The sequence below is a fragment of the Myotis davidii genome, unplaced genomic scaffold, assembly GCF_000327345.1.
Source record: "Myotis davidii unplaced genomic scaffold, ASM32734v1 scaffold556, whole genome shotgun sequence".
Taxonomy (NCBI): domain Eukaryota; kingdom Metazoa; phylum Chordata; class Mammalia; order Chiroptera; family Vespertilionidae; genus Myotis; species Myotis davidii.
In genome coordinates, this window is record NW_006287671.1 from 39,668 (window position 1) to 62,697 (window position 23,030).

General features: G+C 37.0%; 1 protein-coding gene across 2 annotated transcripts in view; it reads right to left on the reverse strand.

The window, feature by feature from the left end:
• Positions 1-4,337: 4,337 nt before the first annotated feature.
• UBQLN1 (ubiquilin 1) overlaps positions 4,338-23,030 on the reverse strand; it is a 23,428-nt gene continuing 4,735 nt past the window's right edge. Inside the window, exons 3-10 of one of the 2 annotated variants that reach the window (XM_015561139.1) lie at positions 19,246-19,508; positions 18,616-18,774; positions 17,746-17,977; positions 14,725-14,867; positions 11,639-11,722; positions 10,076-10,191; positions 9,393-9,561; positions 4,338-6,295 (exon numbers count right to left, since the gene is read on the reverse strand). In XM_015561139.1, coding sequence (XP_015416625.1) covers positions 6,143-6,295; positions 9,393-9,561; positions 10,076-10,191; positions 11,639-11,722; positions 14,725-14,867; positions 17,746-17,977; positions 18,616-18,774; positions 19,246-19,434 — 1,245 coding nt within the window. In that variant the 5' untranslated portion in view covers positions 19,435-19,508 and the 3' untranslated portion in view covers positions 4,338-6,142. The remainder of the gene's footprint in view (positions 6,296-9,392; positions 9,562-10,075; positions 10,192-11,638; positions 11,723-14,724; positions 14,868-17,745; positions 17,978-18,615; positions 18,775-19,245; positions 19,509-23,030) is intronic. The other variant, XM_015561140.1, reaches the window with a different exon arrangement.

Below are 23,030 nucleotides of genomic sequence, written 5' to 3' on the forward strand. Positions count from 1 at the left end.
CTGGACACTTAGGTTACTTCCATATCTTGGCTTTTGTAAATAATGCTGCAATGAACATAAGGGTACATATATATTTTTTAATTTGTACTTTTGTTTTCCTCAAATAAAAACCCAGAAATGGTATTGGATTATATGACAGCTCTATTTTTAAATGTTTTGAGGAAAATCCACATTGTTTTCCATAGTGGCTGCACCAATTCGCAATCCCACCAACATTTTAACAATATCAATCCTCCCAATCCATGAGCATGGTATATTCTTCAATTTATTTGTATCCTCTTCACTTTCTTTCTTACAGTTTTTTAAAGACTTACACTCTCTCAATCTAGGTTAAATTTATTCCTACATATTTTATGTTTTATGCAAATGTTAATGGGATTATTTTAATTTCTCCTTTTGGTGTATAAAATACAAGATTTCTGTATATTAATTTTGTATCCTTTAACTTTACTGAATTCATTTATTACTTTTAAGTTTTTTGATGAGAGTCTTTAGTGTTTTCTATATATAGTGTCATATCATCTACAAATAGTTTTATTTCTTCCTTTTTGTTTTGGATGCCTTTTAATTCTTTTTCTTGTCTCATTGCCCTGCCTAGGACTACTACTACTACTATGTAGAATAGAAGTGGTGATAGTGAGCATCCGTGCCTTGTTCCTGATCTTAGAGAAAGCTTTTGGCTTTAACATTTTGGCCCAGATCATTCTCTGTTGTGGGAGACTGTCCTGTACATTGTAGAATGTCTAGCAACATCCTTGGGCATCTACTCACTAGATGCCAATAGCAGCCCCAATCAAAAATGTGTCTCCAAATATTGCCAGAAGCGCCCTGGGGGGCAAAATTGCTTCTGGTTGAGAACTACTGATCTTGTTTTTTGGCTTTAAATATCATCTATATACACAGGCAACTACTTGTCTATAGCCTGAAACTCTGCCAATCATCATCTCTGCACTTCTATGCATACCAAGTACATCCCACTTAATATGTCAAAACTACTGGTTTATATTCCTCCCCGTATGTGCCCTTTTACCTTGTCTTGCTTGATAACTGATACCTCTCTTGTTCTTACCTTCACACTTTTATTCATCAGTAAATCATACAGGCTTTGCCTTCAAAACATACCCCCGCTCTGACTTATTTCCACTACCACTGCTACCAACCTAACCTAAGCTCATACAATCTCTCACCAAGATTATTACCTCTTAAAAGTCTCTCTGCTTCCACCCTGCCAGCCCTAGGTCTCATGTCCAACATTGTTAGAAATGTAAATTCTACTAATTAGTAAATCAAAAACTCTGAGGATGGGACACATCAAACACCTAAGCCACTCCCCTGCCCTCCTCTCTCCCATTATATTTCCTAGCTTACCTTGCATTCATACCAACTTCCTGTGTTCTAAACACACTCAGGACACTCACATTACAGGGCCTTTTCATTAGCTGTACCTCTTCCCTGGAAAATTATTCACCTTCCCAGATAAATATTCGATGTCTCTAAGTGTCACCTTCTCATTGAGGCTTTCTCTGCCTATATAAAGTAAAAACACCTTCTTCCTAAAACCAGCCTCCTCATTACTCTTAATTTTTCACCAAATCACTTGTCATTATCTGACAGGGTATATATGTGTTTTGTTTACTGTCTGCCTCTCTACATTCGACCATGTAAACTCCATATGAACAGAACTTTATTTGCTGCTCTTTCAGCAACTAGAAAAGAATCTGGTACTCAACAGGTTGGTAGCAGTGGTAATGGAAAGAAGTCAGAGTTGGGATATGTTTTGAAGGCAAAGCCTGTACGATTTACTGATAGATAAAAGTGTGATGTTGTCCAGCTGGGTGTGGCTCAGAAGTTGAGGGTCGACCCAGGAACCAAGAGGTCACAGGTTCGATTCCCGGTCAGGGCCTATGTCCAGGTTGTGGGTTCGATCCCCTGCAGGGGGCGTGCAGGAAGCAGCCAATCAACGATTCTCTCTCATCATTGATGTTTCTCTCGCCCCCTCTCCCGTTCTCTCTCTGAAATCAATGAAAAATATACATTTTTTTAAAAATAAAAATGTTAACTTTCTGAGGCAATGGTTGCTTATGGTTGACTGAGGAAAAAACAATATTTTTTAAGTAACTGATAAGAAAATTTCAGCAGAAAACAAACATGTCCCACCCAAACTGTAAGGTGAATGAGAAAGGCAAAATGCAGCATTTAGGAGTGAAGGCTAAGTAGTTCACAGTAAATAAATCCCTGGTTAGCAAAGCTTAGTAAGACTTCAGAACTGAGCCTAGAAGGAATGTAGGCTTTATGTAAGCTGAAGACAGATGAAATTCCAGAGAAGAAAATACGATGTGCAGAACCAGGGAAGTAGATCTGCTAAGTATAGTTTTCCCAAAGTGTGTTCACTGGAAATATCATTACCTTGAAGAATAGTTAAGTGAAAGGATGGGAAAAGTAAGAAAAGGCTGGATTAAATAACTTTAAAGAGGTTTCTTTTTTTTTAAATATATATTTTATTGATTTTTTAGAGAGGAAGGGAGAGATAGAGAGTTAGAAACATCGATGGGAGAGAAACATCGATCAGTTGCCTCCTGCACATCTCCTACTGGGGATGTGCCCGCAACCCAGGCACATGCCCTTGACCGGAATCGAACCTGGGACCTTTCAGTCCACAGGCCGACGCTTTATCCACTGAGCCAAACCGGTTTCGGCGTAAACAGGTTTCTTTAATGCAAGATTTCTTGTTGACTTTAACATGTATAATATAAACCTCTAAGAGAGGAAATACAGTATATTATGTTTCCCTGCCTTAATCACACAACCTTTTTTGTTTTGGTTGAGTACATAGATCTGTGACCTAGCTTCACTTTTATCACTAACTAGAGGCCTGGTGCATGAATTCGTGCATAGGTGGGGTCCTGCGGGCCTGCCCCAATCAGGGCCAATCGGGCAGGGCCGGCCAGGGGGAGGGGCCGCAGGCAGTTGACCAGTCAGGGGAGGGGCCGCAGGCGGTTGGCCAGCTGGCCCCGCCCCCTCGTCAAATTCCTGGTTGAGGGGACAATTTGCATATTAGCCTTTTATTATACAGGATGTTAGTGACATTTTTATCTGTCCTATTTTGCTGTAATTTGCCTATTAAGTTAACATAGTAATAATGTCTCCCCAAACAAAAAAACCCTTATTAACTATATTTAAGCCAACTCAAACTCTAATTCTGAAAAACACAGAGTATCACAAATATCCCACTTGGGAAATAAAATCCTGAAATACTACTTTCACCACTCCATTCTCTCTTTTTAATATATTTTTATTGATTTCAGAGAGGAAGGGAGAGGGAGAGAAAGAGAGAAACATCAATGATGAGAGAGAATCATGGATTGGCGACCTCCTGCATGCTCCACACTGTGGACCAAGACCACAACTGGGCATGTGCCCTGACCAAGAACTGAGCCATGACCTCCTGGTTCATAGGTCAACACTCAACTACTGAGCCACAACGGCCGGGCTCACCACTCCATTCTTTTTTTTTTTTTTTTTGAACATATTTCATGTGCCAAACACTAATATTGAATACATTTTAACATGTGGTCGTGTGTCCTTTATACATCTTTTTTAAAAATCTATTTTATTGATTTTTTACAGAGAGGAAAGGAGAGAGATAGAGAGTTAGAAACACCGATGAGAGAGAAACATCGACCAGCTGCCTGCTGCGCACTCCCCATTGGGGATATGCCCGCAACCCACGTACATGCCCTTGACCGGAATCGAACCTGGGACCCTTCAGTCCGCAGGCCGACGCTCTATCCACTGAGCCAAACCAGCTTCGGCCACTCCATTCTTTATTCAATCTGTAACAATCCAATATGAAAACAATTTAAGCCTACAGTATTTTAAGTGTCTTTTTAATGCTTTGAGCCTGTGTGTGGGAGGCAACCAACTGATGTGTCTCTCTCTGTCTCTACCCTTCCATTCTAAAAAAAAATCAAAGGAAAAAATATCCTCGGGTGAGGATTAATAACAACAAAAACATGCAAAATCATACCACTGCAGCAGCTGAAAGGTACTGAAGAGATCACCTGTCCAGTCTGCCACACAGGCCCCATCACTTTTTTTATAACAAAGAAATCGTGATGCCTTTACTCAGTCAACTAGTCAGGTATCCAAAAAAGCAGAAGCGCCCAGGTCACCTAACATTCCAGTACAGTGTATGGACATATTTTAACTAGAGAAACTTTAAAAATTAATAAAGAATAATCTAAAACATGATAAAATCTGAGGTAAATCAAGTCTTTAAAATACATGGTCAAAGAAAGAAATTTTTTCCCCACAAAAGAGGCATGACAAACCAAATGTAAAAGCTAGAGATTTATTGTTATTTTGTGATTAATAACTGTCAAATTGGTTATGACACTATCCCACACTGTATACCACCATTCGCCAGTACAAGATTTTAAACCAGACTGAGGCATAAGGCAGAGAGAGCAGAGACACATGAGTAATCCTGAACAACTTCTTCTAGCGATACCTCCACCTTGACCTTCATACAAGTTTTCCTCCTGGGGAAAGTGTCAGAACAGTGCATGGCTGGTGGGCAACTTGACCTCTTAACCCTTTTTAATAGCAAGCAACTTACAGAAGTAATACAATTCAACTTGTATTTCCTTTGATTTTATTGGTCTGAACTCATTTTAGGTAACTTGAACATTTTAATTTCCTGTACATGAGACTACAATGACCTAAGAGAATACTGAACCAGAGTCAGCCAAATATATTACTGACCCAAAGTTATGTTTAATTGGTCCTAAAGGAATGTACCACACCAACAATTTGAGAGTTAGGCAAACAGAACTTCTCTGAGGAGGAAAGAAAAAGGCTGTAGAACAGCCAAATGTATTCAACATTGTTAAAACGGCTCTTGTTTATCACCCCTGAATGATACCTGTTTACTACATTATATGCACAGAAACCCAAACAGAACCTTGGTTACACCAGTGTTATTTAGGCTGGCCCACTCCAGGATAGATCCCCACCCCCTCCCCCAAGTTCCCCTCTCTGAGGCTCTGAAAAGCACAATATTTACCTATTTCTTAATAAACTACCGAAACACTTCAGAAACAAGTAGCTCACAAATCATTTTAAATTCATGTATTGCCTGTGCATGAGAAATCTGATAAACCCAAAAGATAGATCTATTTTTATATGGCAATTAAAAATAACTGAAACATCAAGACACTTTCAGTGAAAGCAACATTTCAATTACAAACTGTAATGCCTGTTAAACTACCTATAGGAGAAGCTGAAAATTCCTAGGCAAATGCACTTTTGGGTTATATTACAGTGCTCCTTCTGTCTGCACAAAAATTAAGGTAATTTACAATTAATCAGTGAATGTTGAGACAATGTTACATTATGTTGTCTGTACAATTAAATGTCCTTAAAGAGATAACCAGAATCAGCTTTTCTACTATATAGTCAACAAACCTAACTGGCACTTTTGCTGAAAGATGTTTATCAAAGATGCTGTAAGATTCTACACAATTAGGAAATATTTAACTTTATTTCTTTATCTTTTTTATTTGTAAGTTTTTTCAAGATAATCTACTGCTGTATGTTTCTAGAAATGCATTCCCAAATGTGCATAATATATTGTATACAAATAAAGTAAAACTGTCAGTAGTGTAAATCTTACAGCATTTTGTTTGCAAAAATACATGCCAAAGTCACAATAAGGAATATTGTAACCACAAATTATAGAGTGCAAATGATTTGCTTCTTTTAATGCTTTTATTCTACATAAATTACTACCATAGGCTAATGTTTAAAAAGCAAATAAATTGGACAGATGCAGGACAAAAATCTGTTCACCCACTACAAAAGGTGAAGTTTTTTTTAAAAATTACAATAGATGCAGAAGTGTTTGATGCATGCAGTAGCCTTAAATGAAAAAGCATTGATTCCCATTGTTCCACAAGAAAAATAAAACCACACAGAGAAACCCACATTATCTTACTGTACTCCACCTTAAAATGCATCATATTGGGTTTGTTTATAACAGCACAGAATTCCAAAAGTCAAAATGAAATAAAGCAGGTATTTTAAAGATTTAAGAGCCGTTATCAAAAATAAATTACATTTTTTTCAAGATACAGAAATGCTGCTATGATGGCTGGGAGCCCAGTAATCTTTCAATAGCTGCATTGATATCACCTCCTGTTGCGATCAGGGCTTGCAAGTTTGCTTCACGGTTCAAAAACCCCATTGCACTGAGTTGTTCCAGTTGTTGCTGAAATCTGACTTCTGGACTCTGTAGCTGTTAAGGAAAAAAAAAAATTAACCAAAAGTCTAAGCTACAAAAGCACTGGCCTCTCTCTCTTTCGAAACATGTTCAACATATTTAAAAGGCCTCTAGCACTTTATTTTGCTAATTTATACCTAAGCAATCATGTCAAATAGATCACATACTTAAAATTTTTTTTAATAAACCTCAATCATTCTTTACATATATTTAAGAAGCTCATAAATAAATAAATAGAAAGTCTATATATGCAAATAGCTTAGAATTAGATTACTTATTTTGTAGCTATTGACCAACTGGGTAATTATAAAAGCCATGTCCTTGTGTATAAAATTTTAAAGTTCTAATGAGGCTTATTTCTTCACTGGCCAAAGTCTTCAGAAAGAGTTCCAGTTTCAGGCCCACAGATTTCTGACAATTCAGCTGTGTCATATCTTTCTTCAGAAATGAGGTTAAGACAAAAATACATAAATGATTAACCAACCCTGGCCAACCTGATAATTGTGATCTATAGATTATTCAACTTATATAACTCTTTCCAACAGCTAAAATCTTTTTTCTTATTAAGTCCATGAATTTTTACTGAGCCAGAGCTATGCAAGTTACTGAGGATACAAATACTTGTGTTAGATAAACCCTGTTCTGTTTATTGTATTTAATAAAACTTGAAAATCAGAAAGCATGCTATATTTTTGCCAGGCAGAAGTTTGGAGGCAACCTACCATACCAGATTTGAACTATAATCATCTTTGTTCAATGGCAGATTCTTGGTAAAGCCAATAAATACTTCCAGATACAAGAACATTATTATGAGCCCACATTTTTTAGACCTATTTGTGAGGTATATTCATGTAACACCAACTTACCACAGGAAGTAGTAGTGAGGTAGTTAGGATTTTTTAAAATCTTTTTAAATTTTTTCAATTGCAGTTGACATACATTGTTGTATTAGTTTCAGGTGTACACTCCAGTGATCAGACATTATAAAACTTAAGTGATCATTCAGAAAAATCTCATACCCACCTGAGAGCACATAGTTATTCCCTACCTGTACTTTACATCCCTATGACTACATTATAACTAGTTTGTATTCTCAATCCCTTCACCTTTACACCCATCCCCCCTCCCATCTGTCAAAATGTTTTCTGTATATATGAGGGTTTCTGTTTTGCTTGTTCATTTATGTTAATTTTTAGATTCAATTGTTGATATTTATTGTCATTTTATTGTTCATATTTTTTATCTTTTCTTTTTTTTCTTCTTATATAAGACCCTTTAACATTTCATGTAATACTGGTTTTAACTCCTTTAGCTTTTGCTTGCCTGGGAAGCTCTTTATTTGACCTTCCATTCTAAATGACAGCTTGGCTGGGTAGAGTAATCTTGGTTGTAGGTCCTTGCTTTTCTTCACTTTGAATATTTCTTGCCATTTCTTTCTGGCCTGTAAAGTTTCTGTTGAGAAATCAGATGACAGTTGTATGGGCATTCTCTTAAAGGTAACTAACTGCTTTTCTCTTGCTGCTTTTAATATTTTCTCTCTGTCTTTAACCTTTGGCATTTTAGTTATGATGTGTCTTAATGTGGGCCTCTTTGGGTTCATCTTGTTTGGGACTCTATGCTTCCTGGGACTTGTATGTCTATTTCTTTCACCGGGTAAGGGAGGTTTTCTGTCATTACTTTTCAAGTCATTTTTCAATTTCCTGCTCCTGCTTTCTCCTTCCAGCACCCCCATTATGCAAATGTTGGTATGCTTGAAGTTGTCCCAGGGCTCCTTACACTTTTTTTTCTTTCTGCTGTTCTGATTGGGTGTTGTTTCCTTACGTTCTACAAATTCTTGATTTTGATTCTCAGCAGCCTTACTCTACTGTTGATCCCCTGTAAATTATTTTTTATTTCAGTTAGTGTATCCTTCATTCCTAACTGATCCTTTTTTATATTGTTGGTGTTCTCAAGTTGGTGTTCAAGTTCCTTGAATTTCTCAATAAGTTCCTTGAGCACCATTATAACCAGTGTTTTGAAATCTGTACCCAGTAGTTTTTTCTTGCTTCCATCATTTAGTTCTTTTTCTGGAGATTTCTTCTGTTCTTTGTCTCTGCATTTTGGTTGCTTCCCTGTGTTTGTTTCTATATATTAGATCTGCTGTGTCTCTCACATTTGGTACAGCTGCCTTGGGTAATGGTGCCCTGTAAAGCACAGTGGCTCAGCCTCTGCAGTCTTCTGAGCTGGGCACTTCAGGTGTGCCCGTCTGAGCTGTGTGCACTGTCCTATTGCAGTTGAGCCTTGATTTATGTTGGTGTCACTGGGAGGGGTTGACCCTCAGGCCAGTCACTTGAGAGGACCAGCTGCTACTACAGTGGAAAAGCTGCTGTGCCAAGATATCCCTCCTGACTTTAAACAACCGCACGTGGGTGTGGGACCAGCCAGTGCTGTGATTCTGCTCCAGGTCGTTGTCCCTCCTACCAGTCTTCATGTGCTTTGTCTTTAATTCCTTAGTTGTAGTACTTCTGATCAGCTAGATTTCAGGGGGTTCTGAATGATTATTCTGTATTAATCGTTTACCTATGCTGCCATCTTGACTAGAAGGATTTTTTTTTTTTTAAATCAAAATACAGACTAGATTATAGTTGTTCCGGAAATTATTTGGGATAACCAAGTTCCTTATTCCTCCCTGACAAACTTTTATAAAATGAACAACTATATTATAAAAAGCCAGTGGCCATACGCCATAATGACCAAATGACTGGTCACCAGGAGGTGCATTGATGGGTCCAGTGGCGGCGGTGGCGTAATTTCACGCACTGGGCCTCTAGTATTTAAATAATTTTCAAATAGGGACTCCAAAAAAGAATGAATTTTAAAGACATCTTATAAAAAATAAGGCAAAATTTTAGCACTTCTTCTTTACAACTAAAATGTTTTAGCGTCTAAAATAGTATCAAAGTTAACAATTTTTCTAAGGCCTGCTTTAGAATAAATATTCTTAGGGCTGTACCTTCAGATTATAGTCTGAACCCTAAAAGACCACCACTTTCTTTCCTTTCATTTTCTTTGGAGGGGGGAGGGGATCTCTAACACTAAGGCATGTGAAGTGTGAGCAGAAAAGAATCACTACCTGAGGATTTACTGCAGCAAGAGCCTGCAGCATCTGTTGGATAAACTGCTGGTGCCCAGGTTCCGTGGTTCCTTCCGTGGGTCTTGGGTTTTCACTAGGGGCAGAGCTAGAGCCATTGGTTCCTGAAGAGCCGCCAGTGCTTCCTAATGTCCCCAGGCCAGGAGTAAAGCTAGGGAAAGCACAAATTGGTAGTAAACCTAAATTCCTGGACTTGTATGTTTATTTCATACAAGAGGCCAGACCAGGGCAGCTGGTAATAAATCAGTAACATTTAAACATAATAGTAGCCAGGTTAGACTAAGTGAAAGCTTTTTTTAACTTTGAAAGCTCTGTCTTGAAAATAATCTCAGCAGTCTTGGCCTGTGTGGCTCAGTTGTTTGAGCATTGTTCTATGCACCAAAGGATCACAAGTTCAACACCCAGCCAGGACATATGCCAGAGTCTGGGACTTGATCCCCAGTAGGGGGCATGTAGGAGGCAGCCAATTGCTGTTTCTCCCTCATATCAATATTTTTTTCTCTCCCTTTCTCTCTCTCTCTCAAAAAAAAAATATATCAATAAAAATCATATTAAAAAATAAAAAACTATCTCTTAACAAAAGGCAAAATGATATTAAGCCTAATATTCTCCAAGAGAGAAAGTAACTATCATACACTTTCATAATCTTCCCCAAATAAGCCTACCCTGGGATGAGGCCAGGTGCTTCCGTTGCTAATGTCTGCAAACCCTGTTGAATCTGCAACAAGGCCTGCATGGCTCTAGGGTTTGACATTGCCGATAATGTATCAGGATTCTGCATCTAAGGAAGAAAGAAAACCAGTGGTTATTGAGGGATTACAATCAGTGAAGGTAAAATTCAAATGTTTTCTTTGCTATGTTTTTGGAGAAAAGTAAAAAACTGTACTGTTAAGACACTGATAATCCATAATTTCTTTCCGAAAATTAATACAAGAACCTCCTCTCTGAGAGCAAACCTAGTGTGCACATTTTTACTACATCTCCTCCCAAATCCATCATGAAAACCAATTTTTCATAATAAAAGACAATTAGGAGATCCTCTGGAAGCCACACCTGTTCTCCTTCTCCAACGGAAGATGAAAATATTATTTCTAAGTGACAACTCCAAAAGGCAAAGTTAATGTAACATGGTAATATGGTGAAAGCCACATATTCCTCCTAACCAAGTGTTAGCTGTTGCTGATGTAACAATTTTACCAGTAAACTACACTCTAAAACAAGTTCCAAATTTGAAGTTAATACATATGTCCTGAGTTCAGCTTCACTACTTCCAAATATACAGCACCTGACTAACCATTATAGATAGGCTTGCATCATTACAATAGATCAAGAGCACTAACGAATCTTGGATAATGTTTTACATGCCTGAGAATCATTTACATAATATTTAACAGACTGAGAACTACAAAGACTAGATAACTTCATAACACCAAGACTGACTTCTTTACTACCTTTGTAAGTAATAAAATACCATGGCAATCTCAAGTACTTTTCAATAATAAAAATCTTCCTTATATGACAATGACTATTTTAATCCTGCTAATTCAGAGTTTGAGGAAATGAGATTTACCTCTTGAAAAACAGGCATTCTATTAATTTGGAGGAAGTAAAACTTTACAAAGAAATCAAACCAGCAAAATAGGATACGGTAGCTCTTTCCAATTACTCAAGAATAGTTAATGTATAACATGACACAATGAAGCACTTCAAAGTTAGTATAATGAAAGAAAATGGTATATGCATTTACAAAGCATTCAAAATCCTAAATTCTCAAAAGCAAAAACAAAATGGTCCTTTTCTCAGAATTTGTTTAAGAAATCAAGCAGACCTAGCCAGTTTGGCACAGTTGGCCTGCGGACTGAAGGGTCCCGAGTTCACTTCCAGTCAAGAGCACATGCCGGGGTTGCGGGCTGAATCCCCAGTGGGGGACATGCAGGAGGCAGCCAATAAATGATTCTCTCTCATCATTAATGTTTCTATCTCTCCCTCTCTCTTCCTCTCTGAAATTTTAAAAATTCATATTAAAAAAAAAAGAAATATAAGCAAAAACAAAATATCAGCAATGAAATGGGGCTTGGGTAAGATCAAGCTGAATTCTCTTTGAAATGATAGCATTATCAGACTTTATTCTATGTTTTGCTATCAATCAAAGAGCAAAGAAAAATGTTTATCAACAAACTTTTTCAAGCAAACCATTACTGAAGATAGCTAGCATCTTTCTTACTCACTTGTTGGAGGAAAGTTGGGAGCTGTTGTCTCATTTGTTCTTGAAGCTGAGGATTTCCAGCAAATAGGGGATTATTCAGCATCATCTATGGGGCAAGTGTTCAAACAATTTTAACTGGAAATAATTGAAACAAGTAATGTACCTTGTTTAATAGTCTATCTTCCCCCAAGTGCCTAACCTGGCACTTAAAAAAAGAGGAAGGTAGAACATGAATAAAAAAGGAAGGGAAGATACTGTCCACAAGAATGATCTCCAGAAAAAAGAAAAAAAAAGGCATCTTCTCTCTCACAATGAGAATGGTGATCATGATAATGACATGCAATATTTTAAAAATTAAAAGCAATCATTCTTAAGCTTTTCTTTGAGCAAAGGTGAGTATCTGCTCTTGAAGGAAAAATGGGAATAACTGGCATTCATAGGGATACATATTCTGCTACACTGACAGAATAAACAATACAGGAAACTATACTTGGCTTGTTTAGACACCTCGACACACAAGTGGCAAGCACAGAGAAAATCCAGATCTGGAACCACTATATCTACCTGCCTACTATAAAACAGCTGATATCAGGTCCAGAAACGTAACAGCACAGAACAGCAACCACCTTGCCAGAGAAATGGAGCTGCTAGGTGAAAATCAGCCCAAGATAGCATCAACAGATCTCTGAGGAAAGCATTAAAATACTTTAAGACCTGAAAGATGTAAATCCATTTGAGAAAACCAAGATTAGCCTCTGGATTTCACCTCACTATTACCAGAGAAGAGAAAAGTATCATGTTGCCTAACCTTCAAATAGGTATTAAAATTAGAAAGTCAAGGTCAACATCAATATTAACCATAAGAAAGCTAGATTGGCCCTGGCCGGTTTGGCTCAGTGGATACAGTGTCGGCCTGCAGACTGAAGGTCCTGGGTTCGATTCCGGTCAAGAGCACATGCCCAGGTTATGGGCTCGATCCCCAGTAGGGGACATGCAGGAGGCAGTCAATCAATGATTGTCTCTCATCATTGATGTTTCTCTCTCTCTCTCCCCCCACCCATCTCTTTTCTGCTCTAAAATTAATAAAAATATTTATTTTTAAAAGTATGTAAAACAGGAAGAAGTCAATGTTTTATGGATAAATAGTATTTATTTCAAAGTGACCAATAAGTTCATAGTAAATAAAGTAATACCTGCTATAGATCAACAAACCTGTTTCTTTATTGGCTCCAGTCAAATACTTTATTATTATAAACATATTAATGAAGTTTATCACATTTACCTTCCAGAATTCATGTTATTTGAAAAGGCATACCACCTTAAACTTGTTTATTCTTTCTCAGAAAATCACATCTCATTTGATTAGGATATTTCTCCTAACTTACCTGTTTATAATAATATTTTTTTACACTCAGACTTTTAAAAAATATCTACAAATCAAAGTCAGAATAGAGAAATACAAACTTAATCACCAGAGTATATGGTAAATGTTCCTAAATTATCGATAATAATCTAGCCTACTTTGTCAACATTTTGCTTTAAAGTAAAAATACAGTAGAGGAAAGTGCTCAAGTAATTTTATAAATGTAGAATTGTTAGTAAAAATAGCTGGGAATGTGCCTGTTAAAGTCAAAATTTTAAAGCAAAATGTACATTCAATGTTAATTATTAGTTAAATATACATTTAAAAACATACAACAGTATCACTTTACATACATAATTCCACTTTTAAGTGCAGTAATCACAGTAAAGTGTGGCATTTAATACTTATATATTCAGTTTGGCAATTTGCATATGAAGACAATATTTTATAAAATATACCTACACTATACAAAATTAAGAGTATATAAAAATTCACCCCAAAACTTGTTCTCTATTTCTAACTCCACAAATTTTAAGAGGGCAGAAGTTATTGCTAAGGATTATAGTTTAAAGATATCTGCTATATACTTGAGTCAATTAAGACTGCAGACTTTAGGAAATAAAAACCACTTCATGCCCTAACCGGTTTGGCTGAGTGGATAGAGCATCAGCCTGCAGACTCAAGGGTCCCAGGTTCGATTCCGGTCAAGGACATGTACCTTGGTTGCGGGCACATCCCCACTGGGGAGTGTGCAGGAGGCAGCTGATCGATGTTTCTCTCTCATCGATGTTTTTAACTCTCTATCCCTCTCCTTTCCTCTCTGTGAAAAATCAATTAAAAAACCCTACTTCATTTGACATAATGATGAAAGCGATTATCTTTAAAAGCTTCTAAAGTTTTAGAAATGGAAATAAACTATAAAGGAAACTATTTTGAATTTCCAGCATTCTACAGAGGCTGTTTTTAAAAAAACAGAAAATATAATTTACAGGTGATCAAGTCTTGTTTCATATTCTCTAAAATTTTCTAAGACCAATGGTTCCTTAATCTAGGGACACATCAGAATCATCTAGGAAATGTAAGTGTTAAACAAAGAAAAAGATCCAATGCAGTTATACCAAAACTTCTCAGGATGGGATGTTCCCAAGGTGATCCTTCATATTCAGCTAAGGTGGAGAGCCACTAACTTTTTTCCTTATGGCCTCTTTAGTAACAAGTGAGAAAATGAATAAAGGACCAAGTATACAAACTTGGTGGTATTGGGAGAGTGAAGGGGAAAGGGAGAGATCCATAATGGAAAGAATGAGAACACCATTCCCACAAATCTCTCTCTGCCTGTAATAAACAATTTAAGGCTATTTTATAACAGCCATTTGAAAATAACTATTACTCAGAATCTGTGTGGTCTAATAAATAAAAGTATTTCAAATGTATTAACACTGTTCTTAATTACTTTCAAGACTTACATTTCACAAAAGGAAGCAAATCAAAACTTTTGTATTCTTTTCTTAAATTAACATATGTACATACAAAGTTAAACCTGTACTTCTAGCCAGTGAATGGCCAAGGTGAAGCTGCAAAGTAGCTTCAAAAAAGTAGATGCACTTGACCTACTTTTCTAGTGTGTTAAGGTAGCACACAACACAAATACAACAAAATCACAATTATTTGATCAGGCTGTTTCAATTCACACTGCCTTTTCAGTACAATTTCACACAGCCTTTTCAGTACAATTACAAACTCACCTGTGCAGCAAGGTCAGGATTCTGGCTTAGTGACTGCATCATGCTCCTCATGTAAGGGGCAGACAACATGTTTTGCATAAGTTGTGGGTTTTCAGTTATTTGCTGCAACAAGCTCTGCATTCCTGGTGTGTTGAACATACTAGCTGAAAGTTTGTTTAAAAAAAAGATCACATTGTATCAAGGAAAAGATATGTAGACAAAAGTGAAAGTTTTAAAACAATATCGTATACACTGTGCATTTTAGCAATCACTGATGAGAAGGCATATTACTTATCAATTGAATAAATAATTTTAAAACTAAGATCTCCAATACTACATGCTAAATATATACACCAATAAAGGATAATTTATGGATTTTAAACATTTTGGTTGCATTCACAGTAGAATCACATCTAATGGAAAGGTTAAGTTCTATAGTCAATTTAAGTAAAAGTTGGATATGGTCAAAATTACTACTGAAAAATCCCATAAAGTGAGGAAATCTGAGCCAACTGTTCCATTCCACCAGGATCACTTAACTAGAATCACACTGAGCACTCAATATGCTCACACTTAGTAAGAAGGAAGCCTTCTCACCAACAAAATAGTAAGGTGGACTCCATCCCATTTTCATTGAGTACTGACACTCACTGATCAAAATGGCAGATACGTTTAACATTTCAGAAATCAGAGAGCACAGTGACTAAGGGTAGTGTCTGGAGTAAGATTACCTACATTCAAGTCTAATCTAATTATGTAATCCTGGGCAAATTATTTGGCTCCTTCGTACTTTAGTTTCCCCACCTGTAAAAATGAGGTAAATACTATCTACTTCATAGGGTGGCTTTGACAATTAAATTTGTTAATGTGCTCCAGCAGCATTTTGGGGGGACCTCAGAACAAGTGCAAAGAACACTTCTACCATTTCAAAATTCATTTACCTGTAATTGAGGACTATCACCTAACCTTCAATTAGAAGTGAGTAATATGCATGACATGCTAAAAGCAAAGAAAAATCCTATAAATGATTTCTAACTGATGAATATGCTGTTAAAATCATATGCCTCTGGAAAATAAATACATATACCGGTAGTTAGGCCTCTGTATGTGAGGGTTTTGCATCTGCAGATTCAACCAACCACAAATTGAAAGTATTCAGGGGGAAAAAAATCCAAAAAATGTCCTAAAAGCAAAACTTAAATTTGTCATGCACCAAGAACTGTGCTGAATCAATGTGAATGAGGTGATGTGCAGGCATGCCCTATATGTAAATATAGGTTATTTGCAAACAGTATGCCATATTATATAAGGGACTTGAGCATCTATGAATTTTGGTAGCCAAAGAGGGTCCTAAAACCAATCCTCCGTGATGCCAAAGGACTATATTTAAGTGAAGTAAGTAAAGCCTCATTATATATCAGTATTAATAGATGAACATTTGTAGTTGATTCTGTCGAAAGGAAACTGTGTGAATGCCAAGGAAGTTAATGTCATCCCTAAAAAATAATTCTATTCCTATCACTTGTAAATATGTATGAAAAAGTATTATACCCAATTATTGTATTTTAACTCCATCATTTAAAAAATATTCCAAAATTTTGTTTTCTCTCATAATGGAGTATTTTCCATTTTGCCTCTTGACCTGCAAAGAGGTCCTTTACTAGAAAAATTTGTACCCGTTTTAAATAGTATCAAGCCATTACATTAAAAAAAAAATCTGAGTAAAAAGTTGCAAAGCTGATTTTATTGGTTAGACAAAAGTTGTTACTGTAAAAAACCATGCTATAGTAGAAAAAACAATCCACCTATATCAGGAAATCTCATTAAATTGTTGTTCTTGTTGGCTCTAAAACCTTTAAAATGTGAATAAAGTATCCCTCTCAAAAGACTGTTAAAAATCAAATAGGCAGTAAGTAAAATACAGAACAGATGATTTTTTAAAATTTAAAAATGGTTAGTCAGATATTAACTAGGTTTAGTGTAACAATCACTTTATAATATACAGATATTGAATCGTTACATTGTACACCAAAAACATGTTATGTCAATTATACCTCAATTTTTAAAAGTGGTTACTTCAATTTTTATAAAACCCGTATTACATCCAGAAATATTAGCCACTGTATTCTACCACTGTGACCACCAATTACTTTCCCTATTCTGACTTCTTCCCTAAATAATGAATTTTTAAAATTCTTCATCCAGCATCTCACCTGTGCACTTCCTCTGCTAAGACACAGGACAGGGATCTTTTAAATCAGCGGTCGTCAACCTTTCGGACCTTGCAGACCACCAGCTGGCGACTGCTTTTTAAAATTATATCCAGTCCCTCTCATCTTAGGGAAGTGGCCCCATTGCTTTCATTTCTTCTCATTTATATGCCACGTATTAGGACTAAAATCATCACTCTGGCTACTGATCTTAGTAGACTAATCTTACCATGTAAATATTTGAATAGTTTGAGAAAAGGACATCCATTTATTGAGTCTAGTCTACAGAAAAAATAATCAAAAGTAAATTCCTAACCTGTTCACACACTAGACTCTCCAGCAGCTTTATACACTGATCTTAGCCCCACTGTGGAAGGACTGAGATTAAGCTCTGGGAAACTCATTTTTAACAAACCTGGCAGGTGCTCTGATGCAGCTAGTTTAGCACTGGTCTCAGGACTAGATTTTGAGAATCTACTGATCTAGAGTGTAAAACCAGGAAACATGTGCTCTAGTAATGTATACGTAAGTAACTGCATTCCCTAGGCACTTCAGTTTTCCTATTAGTGAAATGAGACAGCTGACCACCTAACTTCTCCCAAACTATCTTATGAGAATGCTAACACAAAACTGCCTCTGGAAATCCTCACTACTATACTGCACACAACTAATCATTATATATTTAAAACTTTCTTAAACCGCCCCCCAAAAAAACCTTACAACATGAAAAGCTACTTGTCACACATACACAAAAGCACAAAGAATAACAGCATTAAGAAAAGTTTGTTTTATTCAAATAAGAACAAAAAAGTGTGAGTTGTTACAAATATACCTCCTACTCCAGGTCCCAAACTTGGTGCAGAACTCTGCCCAGCAGTGCTGCTTGCAGTACTACTTCCAGTGCCCCCCACAGCATTGGTGGTGCCAATGGAAGCTGATGAACTCTGAGAAGCCTGTGGAGCCCATGGATTGGGTAATGGATCTCTATTTTCTGTACGGGAAGGTTGACTACCTTCACCTGAGGATGTATTGCTCACTAAGGAAGCAAATGGATTACCACCAAACTGTAATAAAAAAAACACACACAAAAAAACATTTTTAAGAGCTTTAGTTTTAAATAACAGATATGGAACTTTTTTTTATTTTCAAGAGTAAGAGAGGAGAGAGAAGGAAATATCATTTTGCTCCACTTATTTGTGCATTCATTGGTTGATTCTTCTATGTGCCCTAACCAGGGATTGAACCTACAACCTTGGCATATCAGGACAATGTTCTAACCCAGTGGTTCTCAACCTTCCTAATGCCGCGACCCTTTAATACAGTTCCTCATGTTGTGGTGACCCTCAACCATAAAATTATTTTCGTTGCTACTTCATAACTGTAATTTTGCTACTGCTATGAATCGTAATGTAAATATCTGATATGCAGGATGTATTTTCATTGTTACAAATTGAACATAAAGCATAGTGATTAATCACAAAAACATTATGTAATTACATCTGTGTTTTCCGATGGTCTTAGGGGTCATGACCCCACAGGTTGAGAACTGCTGTTTTAACCAAATGAGCTATTCGGCCTGGGCCAAATATAAAACTTTTTAATGAAAATCACATTCCCCATATAAAGGTAGCTTTCAATCACAAACATATTTGTTAAAACAGGAGCTATCCCTTAGCCTGAGCCTTGGAGCCAATGTTATCACCTGTTCTTGCGCAGCACTCAGCATTGGTTCCTGAATATCTGTGTATGTGTGCCGTAAAGCATTGTATCCCCCTGGAATGCTTTCCAGATTACTCAAGGCTCGGTCCTGGTTTCTCATCATTTCCTGCATCATTGCCGGATTCCTGGCAAGTTCCAAAGTCTACGGAGAAAATTTTCATTAAACAAAAAAAGGCACTAAAACATACATGAATTACTTTAACTGTTAACTGCCACAGCTAATTTTTTCAAGTTTACTAATTCTATAAATTATCACTCAATATATAAATCAGAAAACTATTTTAAATAATTCCTATTGGATTTCACCTCAAAAAGCAAGCTAATATTCAAATAATTAAAGAAACACTTTGTTATAAGTGATTCCCATCTCCTGAACTGAATTCTTGTTTCTTAAATCTGCAGGATAACTGTTTATAAAGATCTTTAAAATATAGCAGAAAATTCAAAGTTCAAAATAGTCCAAATTAGTGCTTTATTGAGTTTTACTTAACAAAGATTAGGATTTCCTTCTTTAGCTTAGCCATATATATAGGACAAGCTTTTTAGGCATAAAAAATTGAATAATTAAGTAAATATATCCTAGCTAAATGGACTGAAAGAGCATTTCACATACTTGTCTCATAATATCTGGGTTATTCAGCATATGACTAATTTCTGGATTTCTCTGTATCAACTGCTGCATTTGTGGATTGGCCATAATTAACTGCCTCATCAGGTCAGGATTTGAAAGCATGCTCTGGACAAAGGGATTCTCCATGATCTGGACCATCATTTCAGGATTGGACATTAGTTGACGCTGCATCTGGCTTTGCAGTTCAGAGAAATTGGTAGAATTCAAACCCAAGCTACTTAGACCGGCAAGTCCTCCAAGGGCACCTAAGGGGATAAAGGGGAAAAAACACATAAATAAAAGTCAGAAATTTTACCATTAACAAGACTGTGCTCCATTAACAAAATGAAGATGCAAAAATATTAACTGAATCAATAATCCAATCCAGAAAACCATTCAAAAGCAAAAATGTAATGCCTATTTCATATATATGTTTAATTTCTATAACTGAAATTAGCCAAAAATGTATTCACTCTGATAATTAGGTTAAAGTAATAAAGCCATCAAATATATATTCCAAATACAAAACTATACAGTCACATGTCACATAACTGCCATTTTGGTCAACAACAGACCATATATACAACATTGGTTCCTTAAGATTATAATGAAGCTGGAAAATTCCTATTGCCACCAACCTCTAGGGGAGAAGAAGTTGCTAGAGTTTAAGGTCTGTAAAACACTTGAGCAATGAGATTGAGAGAGGCTCCAGGTGGGTGAAGACATCTACATACCATTACGGTGACATGCAGAGGGGGGCATGGAAGCTCAGCATTGTCCCTGAACCCTCATACCCTGCCCGATGATTCTTTTCCATTTGTCTAATTCTTTATAATAAACTGGTAAATACAGTAGAGTGTCTTCCTGAGTTCTGTGAGCTATTCTAGCCAATTATCAAACCTGAGGATGGGTTGTGGAAATCTTCAATATAGCCTGCCGGTTAGAAGTAGAGGTGGTCTGGAACTTGGACTATTATCTGAAGTAGGAGCAGTCTGAGCCCTTTAACTTGCAGGATCTGACATTAACTCCAGGTAGGTAATATCAGAATTGAACTATTAGACACCCATGTGGCGCTGAAAAATTAGTTTGTGTTAAAAAAAAAAAAAAACGCCCTGACCGGTTTGGCTCAGTGGATAGAGCGTCGGCCTGCGAACTGAAAGGTCCCAGGTTCGATTCCGGTCAAGGGCATGGATGTTGGTTGCGGGCACATCCCCAGTAGGGGGTGTGCAGGAGGCAGCTGATTGATGTTTCTCTCTCATCAATGTTTCTAACTCTCTATTCCTCTCCCTTCCTCTCTGTAAGAAATCAATAAAAAGTATTAAAAAAAATAAAAATTTAAAAAACCACACCCCAGAATATGCCTAATGGAAGAAATGAAAAATATGCATTGGATTATACTTCTAACAATGTCTTTGCAGAGAACTAATTTAAGTTTAGCAATTTACCTATAAACTCTGGATAGTGCAGAGCTGCTGCCAATCAATGAGAGAAAAAGCCAGGACATATAACAGAATGAAATCATGGAGAAACAATAGACGCAAGAGGATGATAAGTGCTTATCGTAACACATTAACTTTGTAAATTTACATAATCAACCCCAAATGCATTCATTCCTCACTTACTCAGCACTGCCTATATATGGCTGGTACTGTGCTACATGTTGGGAATAAGGTGACAAGAAAGACACAAGAACTACCCTCAGAACTTAATCTAGACAGACAAGGAAAAAAAAGCAGAATAAGAACTTAAATAGTCACAGGATATTATGGCACTATTTAAACAGGATGGCTGCTTTCTTACAAGACAACACTCAAAGAGTTTGGAGAATAAATAAGTTGCAAAAAGACGTGGACAGCATTGGGAGAAGATTTAATACTAGGCACAATAAACATTATATACAACAAGTATAGACATAAATATTATAAGTATTGATGTATTCTTGAAACAGAAAAAATACAGAATGACTGGAATGGCACATAGCAGTGCTCACTGAACATTCAACGTGTAGCCTTGTATTTCTTTTGCAGTTGGACAGTCCCACGTGACTAGTTATGGCCAAAGGACTATAAGAAATGATGGGTATCACTTCTGGCCAAAGTACAGAAGGTTGTATCTTCTGTCATGTTCCAAGATGGCAGAATTACATTAGCTTGAGTCCCTGAAGACTGTAGATGAGGCCTCACTGACGAGTGAAAAGCGTAAGGAAAAGCTTTGGAGCAGGAAATTAAGCTTTGTGGTAATAAACCGCCAAGTTTATGGTTATCTATTACCACAGGGTAGCCTATCCTGACTAATATAATTATTCGGAAGTGGTAAGAAATGAGGATGGAGAGACAGATAAGGGCTAAAGCAGAAAGCAGAATAGTCACTTAAGTTGTTCTTATTCTAATAATAACAATATGGAAATGACTCAGATTTAAAACCACTACAGATTTAAAAAGTTGAGAACCTAAAACAAGTAGTTAGCAGTAATTGCCTATGGTGGAAGAAAGACATTATGGTTCAAGAGATTTGGTAGGAGAGAGGTAGTGGTTTGAGGGGCAAGATAATTTGTATTGTTTTCCTTTGCTTTGTGAGGAGACACATACAAAAGCTGAAGTACTTAGAGCAGCGGTTCTCAACCTGTGGGTCGCGACCCCTTTGGGGGTCGAACGACCCTTTCACAGCGGTCACCTAAATACATCATGCATAGCAGATATTTACATTACGATTCATAATAGTAGCAAAATTACAGTTATGAAGTAGCAACGAAAATAATTTTATGGTTGGGGGTCACAACATGAGGAACTGTATTAAAGGGTCACGGCATTAGGAAGGTTGAGAACCACTGACTTAGGGAATATCAGGTAATAGGGTTGACTATATTGCATGGAGTTCAGAAACTGTGTGGGTTAAGGTACAGACCTGAAAGTCACCAGGACATACAGTTAGTATAATATCACTCAAAGAAAAATAAATAAAAGTAAAAGAAGAAAGACAAGGCAGAACTCTGGAGAACAATACCAGAAGGAACAGAAAGAGAAGAGACCTAGAAATGAAACAAAAAAGAAAATGGTAATATCATGGGGAACACTGCATAAAGTATGACTGGCTAACCACTACATGGTACAACTGAAGTTAATTTTTATATATAAAAGGCTAAGTGTCTATCCTTCCCTCTGACTGGTAGCTATGACGCGCAATGACCACCAGGGAGCAGACGCTCAGTGCAGGCGCAGCCATGATGCACACTGGCCATTTGAAAATAAATGTCACCACGGACCTGGTGCAAACAAACCAACACTCAGCTTCCCCCAATTGGGACACAGGCCCCACCACCACCCTGGAGCGACACCCCACCAAATTGCAGCCAACACTGCCAAGATCCCATGGTGCAAAATGCAGCCCACAGCCCAGCCCAGAAACGGTGGCTGTGGGCGCCGGGTAATGACATCACATAGCAATGCCCAGCTTCCTCTTTCTAGTGACTAGCCTCCTTGGAGTTTCTTCAGCCCAGGAACCCAACTTGCTTTATAGCCAGGTGCAAACATTTTACACTTTAACCAAATGTCTATGAAGCGTTTTCCTCTGCCTCATCTCATTTGATTCTCACAGAAGTCCTGGAGTAGGTAGATTGGAGACTTGGTAGAATCCTATTTTCTTTTCATTAGCCAGAAAATGGAGATTTAGAAAGTTTAGAAACTTGACCCGACTAAAAAGAAGAAATGGTGGGCCTTGAAAATGACTTAGTTTTTCTTACTGCACAGAATATAGTCAAACACTGCTGCAGTTAAATATTTCGCCCCTTG